At 42.7% G+C, this 15,128-nt stretch overlaps 2 protein-coding genes across 2 annotated transcripts; both read left to right on the forward strand.

Moving 5' to 3' along the window:
* The first annotated feature begins 265 nt into the window (after positions 1–265).
* On the forward strand, positions 266–4,760 carry LOC143882969 (uncharacterized). The gene is made up of 4 exons (XM_077386341.1): positions 266–328; positions 2,272–3,334; positions 3,463–4,361; positions 4,449–4,760. The coding sequence occupies exons 1-4, from the start codon at positions 266–268 to the stop codon at positions 4,758–4,760; spliced, it is 2,337 nt and encodes a 778-aa protein (XP_077242456.1).
* Positions 4,761–7,390: 2,630 nt separating this feature from the next.
* Positions 7,391–9,615, forward strand: LOC143882970 (uncharacterized). The gene is made up of 4 exons (XM_077386343.1): positions 7,391–8,075; positions 8,151–8,289; positions 8,548–8,861; positions 9,557–9,615. The coding sequence occupies exons 1-4, from the start codon at positions 7,391–7,393 to the stop codon at positions 9,613–9,615; spliced, it is 1,197 nt and encodes a 398-aa protein (XP_077242458.1).
* Positions 9,616–15,128: the final 5,513 nt, after the last annotated feature.

Genomic DNA, 15,128 nt, shown 5'->3' on the forward strand with positions numbered 1-15,128 from the left:
CTGGTTCTTACCCAGAGGAGAGATGTGTTTGTATTACCTCTGGTTTCAATTTGTGCATAACATTCTTTCTGATTATCTTAATTTAAATTAGTGTTCTTACTTCCATTTCAGGAGTCTGAGTTAAGCGATAGCCATTGCTTCGAAAAAAGTTATCATTTCACAGCCTGCTTGGTCCCGGCAATCTTCTACGTCGAGGCTAAGTCGTAGATCTTCTTCACCTCTCCCACCAGCTTTATTTCCACTTATCTCCCCTAGTCTTAACCAAATGGCCGAGTCAAATGAGATGCTGGCTGAAATGAGGGACATGATGAGGAACCTTACAAGAGAGGTATCTTGTAAGCCCAAGGGTTCCCCATGGGTACATTCAATCATCTTGTTTTGATGATTAACAAACGCAAATTGATTAGTTGTTTATGGACTGATCATTTGCCTTGAGTGTTGTGCTTTAGACAGGTCCTACACAAGTCAAATCGTACTAGCACGCACCTTGTTGGCCTATGCTTGAAGATGAACCAAACACAATGGCAAATGAGCTTGGAACATACTTGGACCAATCACACCTTGGAAGTACCAAGGAGAAGCTCATCATCAACCATCTCAAAGCATTGAACAAACAAAGGAAGTTCATGAAGGCCAAAGGTGGAGGATCAAGAACCTAATGCAAAGGACCAAGGAGCTTGTACCACAACTTGAAGATGTCAAGCATGGAAGCTCAACCATAGAAGATCCCAGCTCAAAAGAAGAGTTCAAGAGAGTGATAGAAAGGGTAGAATGTATTCCTATCTCTCTTGCATATTCTCTTGTCAAGGCACATTGTTTAAACCCCTAAAAATATGTTTTTCAAAGAGACTAACACACCATTTAAGGACTTAAATGGATAAGTGAATGGCCATGGTGGTGTACCAACATGTTGGGACCCATATGGCATTCAACACAAGAATGAACAAAACAGAGTTCCGAAGCAACAACCTGGACCAGCAACTAAATCCTATCAAAACTTATGTAAAACATTTTCAAATATTTTTGAAAATATTTTTAACAGATAGCTCTCATTTTTCTCATATCCGTAGAGTATAGAAACGTCAAAATCCGATGAGAAATGAGGGAGATATGAATTTTACAAGTTCGACACTGTTTGCTGGAAACCAGTCTCGGAACTCCGAGAATTATTCTCGGAGCTCCGAGCTCGGAACTCCGAGAACATTCTCGGAGCTCCGAGAAATGCACCAGATTCTAAACTTAAAGGCTCTGTTTGAATTCTCAGAACTCCGAGAATTTTCTCGGAACTCCGAGAATTTCGCTCGGAACTCCGAGAATTTTTCTCGGAACTCCGAGAAATGTTTTTCTTCAAAAAAATATAGCCGTTGGGGTGCAACGGCTAGTTGATTTTTTGACCCAGTTTTGACTGTTTTACCCCCCAAACGGTCACATGGAGTTGGGACTTTATATATACCCATTCAAGGGTCCAAAACACTAGATGAACATTGTCCAACTTCTACAAACCCTAGAAAATCACTTGTGAACTATTTTTGGGTTAAATTCTCTCACCAACCAAACTGTTTGTGTCTTGATTTGAGAAAATCTTTTGAGATTGGTTTAGGCTTAAACTTGTTTATTCTTGAGAGCATCCTTGGAGCTTCAACTTGCATTGTAGCCTACATAGAGGCAAAGCTTTTATCTTCTTCTTTATTCGATCGGTGGCAAGGGCATCCGTTGTTTTTAATTCCCTTGGGTGAACCGCTTAGAACTCGGCGGAGAAGGAGAGTCATTGTAAAGGTGGAAGGGCATCCTTATTTAATTCCCTTGGAGTGTAAAAGCCTCGGAGCCGGGCGTCGTGGAGGTCTCAATAGTGGAAATCCTCAAGTGCGACCTTGAGAAGAGTGGAGTAGGCCGTTTGCCGAACCACTATAAATCTTTGTGTCACTTGTGTGATTGGTATTTCTCTCACTCCCTCTCACTCTCTTATTTGATTATTTGTGCTTAGAATTGAGTGAGTAGTTAGCATTGATAATCAACCTAAATATCTTAACCTTGCTATCTAGGCTATTAAAATTACCTAATTAAGTTTGCTAATCAACAAGGGTTTTGAACGTATATTAATTTGTAATATTGTTTAAGTTCAACTATTTCAAACTTAATTAAACAAGGGATAAGTCTTGGGTGAAATCTTAGGAAAAGTTTTTAAAAGGTAAAGATTTTATAAACATCCTATTCACCCCCCTCTAGGTTGCCAAACCAAGTCACTACTTGGATTTCATATCTTCCCTAAAGGAAGAGGTTACTCAGTTGAAGAGCGAGAAAGCCGCTACCTCGAAAGCACCTGTCGTCCAAAATCCTACTAATGTGATTCCAGGCTTTAATCGGTCTGTCATTTCCCCTGAAGATGATTTCTATGACGAGCAATATGTAGAGGAGAATTGTCTTCCGCAATCAGCTAAGCCAGGCAAGGAGAAAGAATTGGTCGATAAAGTTGAAAAGTTGACCCAACAAGTTGAAAGCATGCAAGTTAAGGGACCAAAGAAGGTCAATATGTCTGATTTTTCCCTTTTTCCTGGTGTCACCCTTCTTCCAAAATTCAGAATGCCAGACTTTGATAAATATGATGGGACGGGGTGCCCGTGGAGTCATCTGAGGTCGTTCATTTCAAATCTAGAAGGGTATGGGCTGTCTCCAGAGCAGATCGCTAAGGTATTTCCGATGTCTCTGACAGGAGTAGCTAAGAAGTGGTTCATTCATCTGAAACCCGAAGAACTTGGAACTTTAGATGAAATTGCTAACAAGTTTGTTGAGCAATTTTTGATGGAAGAAGGAATTGAGGTTACGAAGAGGGATCTGAAAGCGATCAAGCAAGGGCCTCAGGAAACGTTTACGTCTTTTGTAAGAAGATGGAGGAGAAAAGCGGCCCAGATGACTAACCGCCCTTCTGAAGAAGATCAAATCAAAATTGTGGTCAAGAACCTGTCTCCGCAGTATTACCACTTCATGGCGACGCAGTATTATTCTGACTTCAATCACTTGATCAAGACAGGAACCATAATTGAAGATGCGTTGTTGAAGGGTTCTCTGGCGAAATCATCTTTTGATCCGAGGAATGGAAAGAAACCAATGGTAGTTTCAAAGCCTGAAGTTAACAATGTGGTTGTTGCGCGCCCTGTGAGAAGAGTTGTAGCAGAAACAGAGCAGCCAGCGAGGAAAGCGCCAAGGCATTTTGATCCACTACCTTACCCTTTATCTGTCGCTCTCAAGAAGTTACTAAGAGACAAAAAGATCACTCTCTTAGAACCGAGACTTCCACCACCTATTCTCCCCAGATATTGGCGTGAAGATCAGCATTGTGCATATCATCAAGGAACAGGGCACTTAACAGATAACTGCATGGCCTTGAGGCATAAAATTCAGGATATGATAGAAGCGAAAAAATCGCTGTATTTATGCCAAACACTACCCGGAATCCATTACCAGCTCATGCTGCGCGCCCTCCACCTACAGTTGGGGTAGTTTTTACTGAAGAGCCTATTCTTGACCCTGCTTCCTTGATTTGTGCTATCACTTCCGATTCACCGACTGTCTTCGCATTTGGCGAGGAAATTGAAGAAGTAGAGGAAGAGAAGCCTTATGTGCTTGGTGGAGATGAAGATGATTATGCTGAGTCTTCTACTGGTCCCTACATCCTTCAATGTGATGAAGAGGAAGTTCAAGATGTGGTTCCGTATGTTCTGAGCTTTGATGACGATGACTTTGATTTCTTGAACGATCAATGTGACGAAGTCCGCCATGTTACTCGTGGTGGGCGGATCTTCAAACCTGTCGAGTTAAGAGCTGAGAACCCAGCTGAAGTCGTAAGGGCCGCAGAAGTGCAGAAGCAGAACAAGCCGAGTTACGAAGAAGAGGATGAGAATCTTTTACGTCAACTTAAAAAGACCCAGGCTAATATTTCAATTTGGGGTTTGCTCATGGCTTCCCCAAAGCACTGTCAAGTTGTACTAAGAGAGTTGAATGCTGCACAGGTATCTATAGATATTACATCTGATGAACTTGTTGGTTTGGTAGCGATGGCTAGGGTGTCCAAGACTCTTTCTTTCACTGATGAAGATCTGACATCTGAGGGTCATAATCATACGCGTCCACTGAAGATCACTGTTGTCTGTAATGGTAAGAAGGTTCCAGATGTATTAGTTGACAACGGGTCCGCACTGAACGTATGTCCGTTAGCCATTGCTGCTGTCCTGGGATTTGGGCCGAATGACTTCATCCCTTCTGAACAAGGAATTTTGGCGTATGACGGTACCAGACGCGATGTTATTGGAACGCTAGCAACCGAAATTCTGATAGGAGGAGAAATCTTTGAAGTAGAGTTCCAAGTGCTCGATATCAAAGCGTCTTTCCTTCTCTTGCTTGGCCGACCTTGGCTCCATAAGGTTGGAGTTATCCTTTCTTCACTACACCAGAAACTGAAGTTCATCAGAAACAACAGGGTGATAACAGTCAAGGGTGATCCTGATTTAGAGGTAGGCCAAATTTCGCAGGAGGGTACCTCAGAAAAGAAAGGTGATGTTAGTCTGACCGGGTTCTCTGTAGAAGTCACGGCCATATCATTTGAAAAAGCAAAGAATGAAGAGATTTTGTTCCTCACCAGCACTAATCCCCGGGTTGTAAAGATGATGCGTAAACAGGGGTACCTTCCCGGTGCAGGTCTGGGTCGCAATCATCAGGGGATAGTCGAATGGCCTGTAATGAGAAAGAATGAAGGGTTGTTCTGACTCGGATATGAACCTTCTCGTGATGAGATTAGAGAAATGAGAAATTACATGCGGAAATGGTCCGACCTCCGTCGCCGGGGTCTAGAGCTGCCGATGAAATCATTTAGTCTAATCAGAAATGGTAAGTACCGCAGAGAGGGAGATGACTTTGCATTCTGTGGGTTCGCAGAGCCGTGGGTTGATGACTTAACAGGGCAAGAGCTGCCGGGGTTTGAGATATTTTTCGATATGGAGCTGCCAGATGAGTACCCGAGTTTGCAGATTCATGAGATCGAACCAGAGGTTGATTGGGCTGATATTCTTGAGCCGTGTCTTCTAAATTCCCTGTTTCAGGTTGAGTTGCCGATTGTAGCCATGATCGGAGGAGATGCGCTGATCCTTGATCCTGAAAGCCTTATCACCCCAGCCGAGGGACCCCTCACGAACTGGAGTTCCCAGGTCATACCCCAAGTCGTCATCCAGTACAGTCATGTTTCTATCAAAGAGTCCGTTGTCTCTAGCTATATGTCCATTTCAGAGTCAAAAATAGAGTTTGCTATATCTGATGTTTCTCTTGATGCAGGTACAGTTGTGATCGAGCCGGTTGATGAGGAGTTTCCTGATGACATTGTTCAGTCCGATGCGGAGTCCGTTGCATCTTCTGTTGAGTCTACCGAGTCTGTCAAGTCTGTTCATACGATAGTCCAGTCTGATGATGAGTCTGTAAAGGTTTCTAAAGGTTTCAATACTGAGCCCATTGAAGGCGCGTCAACAGATGTAACTTCGATTTCTTTGAATGAAATAAAAGACTCTTCTTTTTATTCTCCTGTCTCTACTTCAATTTCTGCTTCTTTATCTGATCAAATTGATGATAATAATAATAATCAAGACTCCCCCTCTAATGAGGATGCCGACGAAACTCCCCCTGAAATCAAACACATGATTAGGTAGGAGGAGCAGCGTCGAGCAAAACCATTCGAAGAGGAAATTGAGACCATCAATATTGGTGATGAAACCCTAATTCGGGAATTCGAATTGGCAAAACATTAACTCCCGAAGATCGTGCGGAATTAATTGCCCTGTTAAAGGAATTCAAAGAAGTTTTCGCTTGGTCCTATGATGACATGCCGGGATTAAGTGAAGACATTGTTCAACATAGACTTCCCCTAATCCCGGGTGCCAGGCCGAAAAAGCAAAAGCTCTGAAAAATGAAACCAGAGTGGGACTTGTTAGTCAGAGATGAAGTTCAGAAACAATTGGATGTTGGCTTTATACAAGTTGTTGAATACCCTGAATGGCTAGCCAACATAGTACCGGTGCCCAAGAAGGACGGAAAAGTCAGAATGTGTGTGGATTTTAGAGATCTGAACAAAGCAAGTCCGAAAGATGATTTTTCTTTGCCACACATTGACATCTTGGTGGACAACACAGCGTGCCATGCTCTCCTTTCATTTATGGATGGATTCTTAGGATACAACCAGATCAAGATGGCTCCTGAGGACATGATCAAGACGGCTTTCATCACTCAATGGGGGACATATTGTTACAGAGTTATGCCATTTGGACTCAAAAATGCTGGAGCAACATATCAGAGAGCTGCTACCACTTTACTGCATGACATGATACACAAAGAGGTCGAAGTATATGTTGATGACATGATCGTTAAAGCGAAGACCAGGGAAGAGCATGCAGGGGCATTGAGAAAGTTCTTCCAGCGAATCCAAAAGTTCAAGCTCCGTCTCAACCCGAATAAGTGTGTATTTGGGGTTACATCAGGAAAGCTACTGGGGTTCTTGGTCAGCCAGAGAGGGATTGAAGTAGATCCGCAGAAAATCAAAGCTATCCAAGAAATGGCGCCTCCAAAGACCGAGAAACAGATCCGTGGGTTCTTAGGCAAGGTTCAATATTTGAGAAGGTTCATCGCACAGTTGACAACGACTTGTGAACCGATTTTCAAGCTCTTAAAGAAGAATGCTTCAAAGAAATGGAACGAAGAGTGTCAAGAAGCTTTCGAGAAAATCAAGCAGTGCTTGGCTTTACCACCAGTTTTGTCGCCAATCATACCAGGACAACCAATGTTGCTGTACTTGTCTGTTACTGACACAGCGATGGGGTGTATGTTAGCGCAGCAAGACCCGGAGTCAAAGCGAGAAAGAGCCATTTACTACATCAGCAAGAAAATGTCAGAGTACGAGCAGAAGTACACCATCCTCGAAAAGACCTGTCTGGCACTGGTTTGGGCTACTCAGAAGCTGAGGCATTATTTGTTATCGAATAGGGTTCTTCTACTCTCCCGGATGGACCCATTGAAATATTTGTTCGAGAAGCCAGCCCTCACCGGGAGAACTGCCAGGTGGTTGTTGTTATTGTCTGAGTTCGATATCACTTATGTCACACAGAAGTCAATTAAGGGGCGCGTGATAGCTGAACAGTTAGCCGATTCACCAGCAGAAAATAATGAATTTTTGAAAGCAGAGTTTCCAGATGAGGAGATAATGACTGTGGAAGATGAAGTTCCAGACACAAAGTGGTTGATGTACTTTGATGGAGCAGTCAACAATCGAGGCCAAGGTGTAGGGGCGATGTTGGTATCACCAAGAAAAGAGTATATCCCTATATCCATCAAACTTCAGTTCAAGTGCACAAACAATATGGCAGAATACGAGGCGTGTATCGCAGGTTTGGAAGCAGCCATAGCCTTGTGCATTCAGGACCTAGATGTATTCGGGGACTCAATTTTGATTATCTGTCAAACTAACGGAAACTGGAAAACAAGAGACGATAAGTTGATCCCGTATAATACGTACCTAGAGTCTCTGGTCAGAAAATTTAGAAATATCACATTCACTCACCTATCTCGAACAAAGAATCATTTTGCGGATGCATTAGCTACTCTGGCTTCAATGCTCGATATTTCTGCGGCAATGGAGGTTCAACCATTAGAAGTACGACTTCAATGGGCCCCGTCACATGTTAACGCTATTGAAATAGCAGCGAGATGTTCAGATGGCAAGCCTTGGTACACAGATATCAAAAACCTCATCTTAGGCAAGGGGCATCCACCGAAAGCTTCTGGAAAAGAGCGAAGGTCTCTTCAGAAATTAGCCGCTAACTTTATCATCTGTGGTGAGGAGTTGTACAGAAGGTCGTTGGATGGAATCCAACTTTTGTGTATAGATGAGGATCAAGCCGCAGAACTCATAGAGCAGACACACGAAGGAGTCTGTGGACCTCACATGAACGAAAAGATGCTGTCAAAGAAGATTCTCAGACTTGGTTATTACTGGCCGACAATGGAAGTAGATTGCTACGCCTATGTGAAGAAATGTCACAAATGTCAGGTCTACGCCAATCTCATCCATGTGCCGCCTTCTCAGTTGCATTCTCTTACTTCACCGTGGCCGTTCTCAGTATGGGGAATAGATATCATTGGGAAGATAAGTCCGAAGTCTTCTAGCGGCCATGAGTATATCCTGGTCGCCATTGATTACTTCACAAAGTGGATAGAAGCTGCTTCGTATGCATCATTGACCTCGGCTTCTGTTGCGAAGTTCATCAGAACGAATATCATTTGCAGATATGGAGTACCACATGAACTAATTTCAGACAATGGGTCCCATTTCAAGAAGGAAGTAGCGCGCTTGTGTGAGGAGTTTAAGATTAAACATCATAAGTCGTCGCCTTATAGACCTCAAGCAAATGGAGCTGTTGAAGCTGCTAATAAAAACATCAAAGTGATCATCAGCAAGATGACCGAAACTTACAAAGATTGGTCGAGCAAACTCCCGTATGCTTTGTGGGCCTATAGGACGTCGACAAGGTCCTCTACAGGTGCAACTCCGTATTCTTTGGTCTACGGAATGGAAGCTGTCCTGTCTGTTGAACTGCGAATTCCCTCCCTGAGAGTGATGATGGAAGCTGGGTTGCCAGAATCTGTTTGGGCTCAAGCTAGATATCAAGAGTTACAAATGATTGATGAAAAGAGGCTGAAAGCATTGTACCATGTTCAGGGGTATCAACGCCGTGTCGAGAGAGCCTTCAACAAGAAAGTTCGAGTTCGAGACCTCAAGAAAGGAGATCTTGTTCTGAAATCCTTCCGGGCACCGGTATATGATCCCAGGGGTAAATTCAAGCCAAAATGGTCAGGTCCATACATTGTTGACGAAGTCCTGCCTGGAAAAGCCGTCAGACTCCTCGATGAAAATGGAGAAAAACTAACAGAGCCAACAAACCTTGACCAACTCAAGAAATACTATGCATAAGGCACCAGAAGGCTTTCCTTGGCCGACCAGAGCTTCAAACTAAAAATCCTTACTTAACATATCAAAATAATCCTTTGCAAAATCGTTTTGAGCTTACACAAAATCAAAACCATTCTATTTTCATAACCCATAAACTAGGGGCATTTGTGCCTTGAACTACGCGCGACCTGATCCTCATCCTTTGGGGGTACGTAGGCAGTCTGGCTAGTCCGGATTCGGTCGAAACCTTGGAGAACTTATCAAAATTCCGTCCCTTCAAACCCTAACCTACCTAAAAAGTCCTTTTGGTGCAATAGGCAAAGGTTTGTAGCTAAAAAGAAAAAAAAGTAAAAGAAAAAAAAATGGAGTCTGAAGGCCCGTTAGATTGAAAATCCGCAAGGGCGATCTAAGCAAAAGTTAGGGTCATTCACCTGCTAAGTTGAAAACCCGAAAGGGCGGCTTAGGCAAAAATCAAGGTGTGAGCCTGCTGGATTGAAAACTCGCAAGAGCAATTCAGGCAAAAATTAAGGCAAGCGGTCCGCCAGATTGAAAACTTGAAAATGACAATCTGGTCAGTGGCAGTGACTTCTCAAGGAGCTGAACAACTGGAGGCAGACAAGACTTGTACCCAATAATGGCATCATCAAAGTCTAAATAGTGCCAGCATGACTTGCTTTGATATTCCTCTAAACTAGGGGCATTTAAGACTAAGCAATCAAAGGGGTTTAATGACCATGATGGTGATACCGAACAGGGAATGAATCATTTTTAAATATGGTATTCGAGTCACTCTAAGAGTGGTTCACCTTCACCAATTTAAAATATTTGTCAGGTCAAGAAGCAAGTAGAGTCTTTCTTGAAATCCAAGTCCTGTGCTTGTCAATGTCTTTTACTTGTCACTTGTCGAAGTCTGTCACGTGTCAAGTCAAAATCTCCAAGGTCTTGTATGGTCTGTACCTTTCCCAGAGCTGGGGTGACAGGCACCAAAGCAAGAAGTCTCTTCTCCGGAAGACAGATTAAATCAGAACAAGGTCCAGAAGAGTAGCAGGTTATCAGGCCTATTGAAATTTTGTCAGCTGGCAGATTTGAAAGAGACCTTTCAGGCAGAATTGATCTCATTGTTGTCATGTTTCCTCTACACAGAGCTTTGTAAATCCAATATTCATGAAATGAAATATTTGTTTCCCTGCATTTGTATTGCTTTATTAAGACTCTAGTCATGGAAGTATGAAATAACTAGGGGCATCTTTTATGACTTGGCAAATCACGCCAAGTCATAAAAGCTGTCAAATCCACAAGGACAATAAGAATAAACCAAAGTCTCCAGCAACTTGAGATGAGAGAAGCTCGAGCACATCTCGAGTCAAACCTCCAAATTCCCCAGCTGAGCCTACTCTATAGTCAGCTCATTAGCAAAGCTAGTCCCCAATGAAGTCTAGCATCTATTTCCCAGAGAGTCCGCTGGCAACTGCTCAAAGCATTCAATCCCCAGCAAAATCAAATTCTTTAAAAAAGGGTCAATATAAAAAATCCCAGCAAATCATGTGAGTCTGGTCCCCAACAAGGAATTCACACTCCCATTTTCTCGGCAAGAGACAAAGCAATTCTTAAAAGGATCAATCTGAATCAAGTATATAAAAAAAAAGGGTTCCCGCTTCTTTGGAGAGACAAAGTAATCTCCAAAGAAATCAATCCAAATCCATCTATCCAAATCAATCAATTCAAATCAATCAATCAATCAAAAGCAGGAGAGTATCAATCTTTTCATAAGAATTTTACTCGACCAAATTTCCGTTGCTTGTTACTGCGTGAGGGTTCCGCATAACAAAGCTTTCTCTTTTGATTAGTGCGTGAGGGTTCCGCCTAATTAAATTCCACCTTTTGTTACTGTGTGAGGGTTCCACAATAATTTTTTTCATCGCTTGTTACTGCGTGAGGGTTTCGCATAACGACGCTTTCCCTTTTGATTAGTGCGTGAGGGTTCCGCCTAATTAAATTCCACCTTTTGTTACTGTGTGAGGGTTCAACATAACAAATTTCCATCGCTTGTTACTGCGTGAGGGTTCCGCATAACAAAACTTTCCCTTTTGATTAGTGCGTGAGGGTTCCGCCTAATTAAAATTCCCCCTTTTGTTACTGTGTGAGGGTTCCACATAACAAATTTCCATTGCTTGTTACCGTGTGAGGGTTCCGCATAACAAAGCTTTCCCTTTTTGATTAGTGCGTGAGGGTTCCGCCTAATTAAAGTTCACCCTTTTGTTACTGTGTGAAGGTCCACATAGCAAATTTTCCTTATTACTGCGTGAGGGTTCCGCATAACAAAGCTTTCCCTTTTGATTAGTGCGCGAGGGTTCCGCCTAATTAAAATTCCCCTTTTTGTTACTCTGTGAGGGTTCCACATAACAAATATTCTTTGCTTGTTAATGCGTGAATGTTCCGCATAACAAAGCTTCCCTCTGGTTAGCGTGTGAAGGTTCCACCTAACCAGACCTCCCGTTTGTTAGTGCGTGAAGGTCCCGCCTAACTAAAAATTCTTCTTTCAGTGCGTGTGGGTTCCGCCTGATTGTTCAAAGTCCAAATTGCCATTCAATAAAAAAATCCAATCCCTTTTGTATCTTTTCATTTGAAATTTTGGGCCGATCAAAATGTGCTGTCTCTTCAGCTTTGGCATTCCTGCGACAAGCGCCCTCTGCCAAAGAGGGGCATCTATAGACACCCCATTTTGACCGGACGATTTTCCCCAAAATCGAATGAATTCTCGAAATCAAATAAAATCCCATTCCCGAAGTTGAGTCGAGGTCCCGAACCGAATCCCGAAATTCCTAAAGAGATGTGCCTGTATCAGTTGGGTAACCACCAGGGCCTCCTCTATTTGCCCTTCGTTTTCACCAGGGACCACCCTGTTGTGCGTAAGGATTGGTAATAAGTGTACTAAGAAGGGCTGTCCTGTACAAAGAAAGAGGGGCGAGAATATCATTTTCTTTATCATCTTGTTTTTGCCCAAGCCACCCCTGTAGAAAAAATATGGTAGTCATAAATATGCCATATAGGGGTGTCCATGGAACAAGGAGGGGGCTGATTTTATCATTTTGCTTGTTCTTTAAGAAACCGAATTAGGGCAGAATATACCATTTCTTGTTGACAGGAGAGCATTTTTGGAACCTTCTGTTGCTTCCTCTACAAGTAATAAGCAAGGGCCATAGGATCAAGAAAAGAATGAAATGAATGGCTAAGATTAGATGAGGGTTTCAACCCTATCTATATAACCAGAAAGAGTCCCGCGGGTAAAGAGGAGGGAGCCCCATTTTCTGGAAAAAAAGGGGAGACGAGCAGCCGCAAGAACAACACGAAGGAGTGAGATTTTCCAAAAATAAAAAAAGAGAGAGGAGAGCAAAGAGGGAGGGAAGAAGAAAGAAAGGGAGCCTTGGTCTCAGATTCCATCGCCACCGGCCGGAATCCGGAGCTAACCTCCACCATACCCCACCCAATCACCGCCACCACCACCGGTTCCTACTACCCAACTCTTCCACCACCAAGCCCTTTTCCCTCAGCCACCACACTCCAACCTCCTTCTCCACCCATTCCACGGCCACCATTGACCACCACCATCATCTCTGCAAACCCGCCGGCCACCGACCCTACCTCCATCATCTTTTCCAACCTCCACCTCCGTTGAAACCCCATTTCCCTCCGGCAAATCTCCATTAAGTCCGACCATCCCCATCTCTTTTCCCTCTTGAAACCCACTTCAATTTCCTCTTTCAATTCTCAAATCAGCCACCATACGCCCACTCACCATCACAATCGGCCATCTCCACTACCACATCTAACCCATTTCTCTTACCCAAACCCAAGCTATCCACCCTTCTCCGGCAAGCCCACCGGAATCCGGCGAACTCCATTAAATCCAGAACCTAAATCCCATCTCCATCTTCTCCTTTCCACCATCACTAGCATTGAATCCACTAGCAACACCTTCTACCTCTGTAACTTCATCTTCTATACTATATTTTTTTTAAACCCTTGTCATTTCTACCATATATTCCGGCCAAGCTCCCACCCACCATCATGCCTTCAAGCCACAACCTCCTCCATCAGCCATAACTCCACGATCAAACCCCCTCTACTTCCCCCATTAATACCCACCCATCAGCATACCCCATTTTCCATCTCATTTCTAACCTCCACCGTCTCAATTTCTCATCTGACCTCATCCCCTGTTTTTCTTATGTAAAACCCCCATCTCTTCCAATTCCCTATTTCACCCCTCTAACACATGCCCATGGCCCTCTTCTCCATCAAGCTCCGTTTTTAATTTCCTTCATCGGCAGCCACTCGCCATTGCCGCCCCAAATTTGCACGCTACACACTTGGTGTTGGACATTGTCAAAGCTAATTCTTCACTCAAAAATCTCAGCAAAGGAAATCTGAAGACACCCGCATTTGGTAAGGTTTTGCTTCCTCTTTATTTATTTATTTTTATTATTATTAGGTGGTTCCTACTCTTCATTCTACCTGGGTAGCTCGAGCTTGGTTTGTCTCATTCACTTCAATGGGTTTGAATGTTAAAATGGTTTTCATTGGTTGAAGCATATTGTTTTGGGGTGAATCATCATCTAGCACATCAGCCATCCCTATTCCTAATATGCAAAATCAGAGGCGAGGCAAATTTGACCTTGGATCTAATGGTAAAGATCTGCTAGTTTGATTCATAATAAAGATGGATTTGAATGCATAATGTTAGATTCCAGGTTGTGTTTGATTGACATCCCAACGTAATAATTCGAGATTGTTTTTTCTGGAAAATTCTAAATGATCTTGATTTATTAGCAGCTACAGAGATCTTGTTGGATTTAAATTCTATTTGATTTCATGCCTCTTTGTCAACTTTTTTTGATCTAAAACGTTGTCGCTATGTACCAAATTTGATCACTCTTACCGTGGCATCCTATTATCCTATCATTTGGTAGTGGCATGTTTATATAACAGGTTCGGATATCCTCTCTTGTAGCTGTAATTTCTTCTAATTCGGATAATTGTTGTTTGAATCGAGTCATAATGAGTAACCTAAATAATTAATGGACAAGGAGAATAAGCTTAGCATGAGATAATTGTTTACGCTGGGTGTGATTTACAATGAGATAAGTGGTTATTACTATCAAGTGACTGTTTCAGCTAGTGCGTGCAGCTGACCTGGTTCCTTTTTAGAGAATAACATCAACCCAATCATGCATCAGCCCAATCATACTAGGTTGGTCATATGATCTCATCTTATTAACTCCTTTTCTTTAATCCTATTCCGATTCTTATTTCGATGTGATTTCCTATCTCAAGTTGGGTGTTTGAGTAGCATTATGATAAGAGTCTCACCCTGTATCTCAATCCGGAGATAATGTCAAGATGCTTGATATCTATATGTTTTGGCAAAATATATGTGTCTCAATCCAGATCGTCGCTAGCGTGTGGTTTTTCCATTGATTTTCAAGAACTTTGTCGGGTTTAGGCGATGACGGACGGCAACCTCTTGAGCCAAAACCCCCTTTCGATCAAAAGGGATAAAAATACATAAAAATCAAATAACAAAAATCCAAAAAACACAAAAGCGTTTTTTGAAAAGCTGTTTCGAACTACGTTGGCTTGATCCCTTTTCACAGGGTACATAGGCAGCTTGGGATCTTCATCCCAAGTTCAGTCAAACTTTTTAATAAAATCCTTTAAACCCTTCAAAAAAATCATTTTAGCATCTGAAAATATCTTTCAAGCTTTTCTCAAAAATACAAAAAACCAAAATGGGCAAGGATGGTGATCGCCAGGTCACTCGGAGCCTTCCTTTCATTTCATTTTCAATTTTGATAGTGGTTTGCCGGTTTTATTGGTTTTCCGACGTTTTATCGGGTTTTGGGACGGGCGACGACGTAGCGTGGCCCCTTTACAGGGATTGTCCTCGCCGAGCCCAATGATAGGCTATGACGATCGTGAGACTTATCTGATCTTTAGCAGATTAGGATCGCTGAGCTTGATTCATTAGAATCGCTCCCTGAGCCTATCGTACGCTCCCTTTTCTTTTCCCTGACATTCTCGGTCCTCATGTACTGTTGATTTTCCTATTCATTTCTTTCCCTGTATCTTTTAGCTCATTGTGTGTTTA

The sequence above is a fragment of the Tasmannia lanceolata genome, unplaced genomic scaffold (assembly GCF_043159265.1).
Source record: "Tasmannia lanceolata isolate RefF3 unplaced genomic scaffold, GAP_Taslan_0.1 ptg000008l, whole genome shotgun sequence".
In the NCBI taxonomy this organism is placed as follows: Eukaryota; Viridiplantae; Streptophyta; class Magnoliopsida; order Canellales; family Winteraceae; genus Tasmannia; species Tasmannia lanceolata.

Excerpts from the sequence above, each read along its gene's own strand:
- LOC143882969 (XM_077386341.1), top strand. The coding sequence starts at position 266 with ATGGCCGAGTCAAATGAGATGCTGGCTGAAATGAGGGACATGATGAGG. Across the intron at positions 329-2,271 it reads TGAGGAACCTTACAAGAGAG|GAAGAGGTTACTCAGTTGAA; the intron begins GTATCTTGTAAG and ends TCTTCCCTAAAG. Across the intron at positions 3,335-3,462 it reads TTGGCGTGAAGATCAGCATT|CTCATGCTGCGCGCCCTCCA; the intron begins GTGCATATCATC and ends ATCCATTACCAG.
- LOC143882970 (XM_077386343.1), top strand. The coding sequence starts at position 7,391 with ATGGCAGAATACGAGGCGTGTATCGCAGGTTTGGAAGCAGCCATAGCC. Across the intron at positions 8,076-8,150 it reads TGTGAAGAAATGTCACAAAT|TATGGGGAATAGATATCATT; the intron begins GTCAGGTCTACG and ends GGCCGTTCTCAG. Across the intron at positions 8,862-9,556 it reads ACCGGTATATGATCCCAGGG|TGGCAGTGACTTCTCAAGGA; the intron begins GTAAATTCAAGC and ends CAATCTGGTCAG.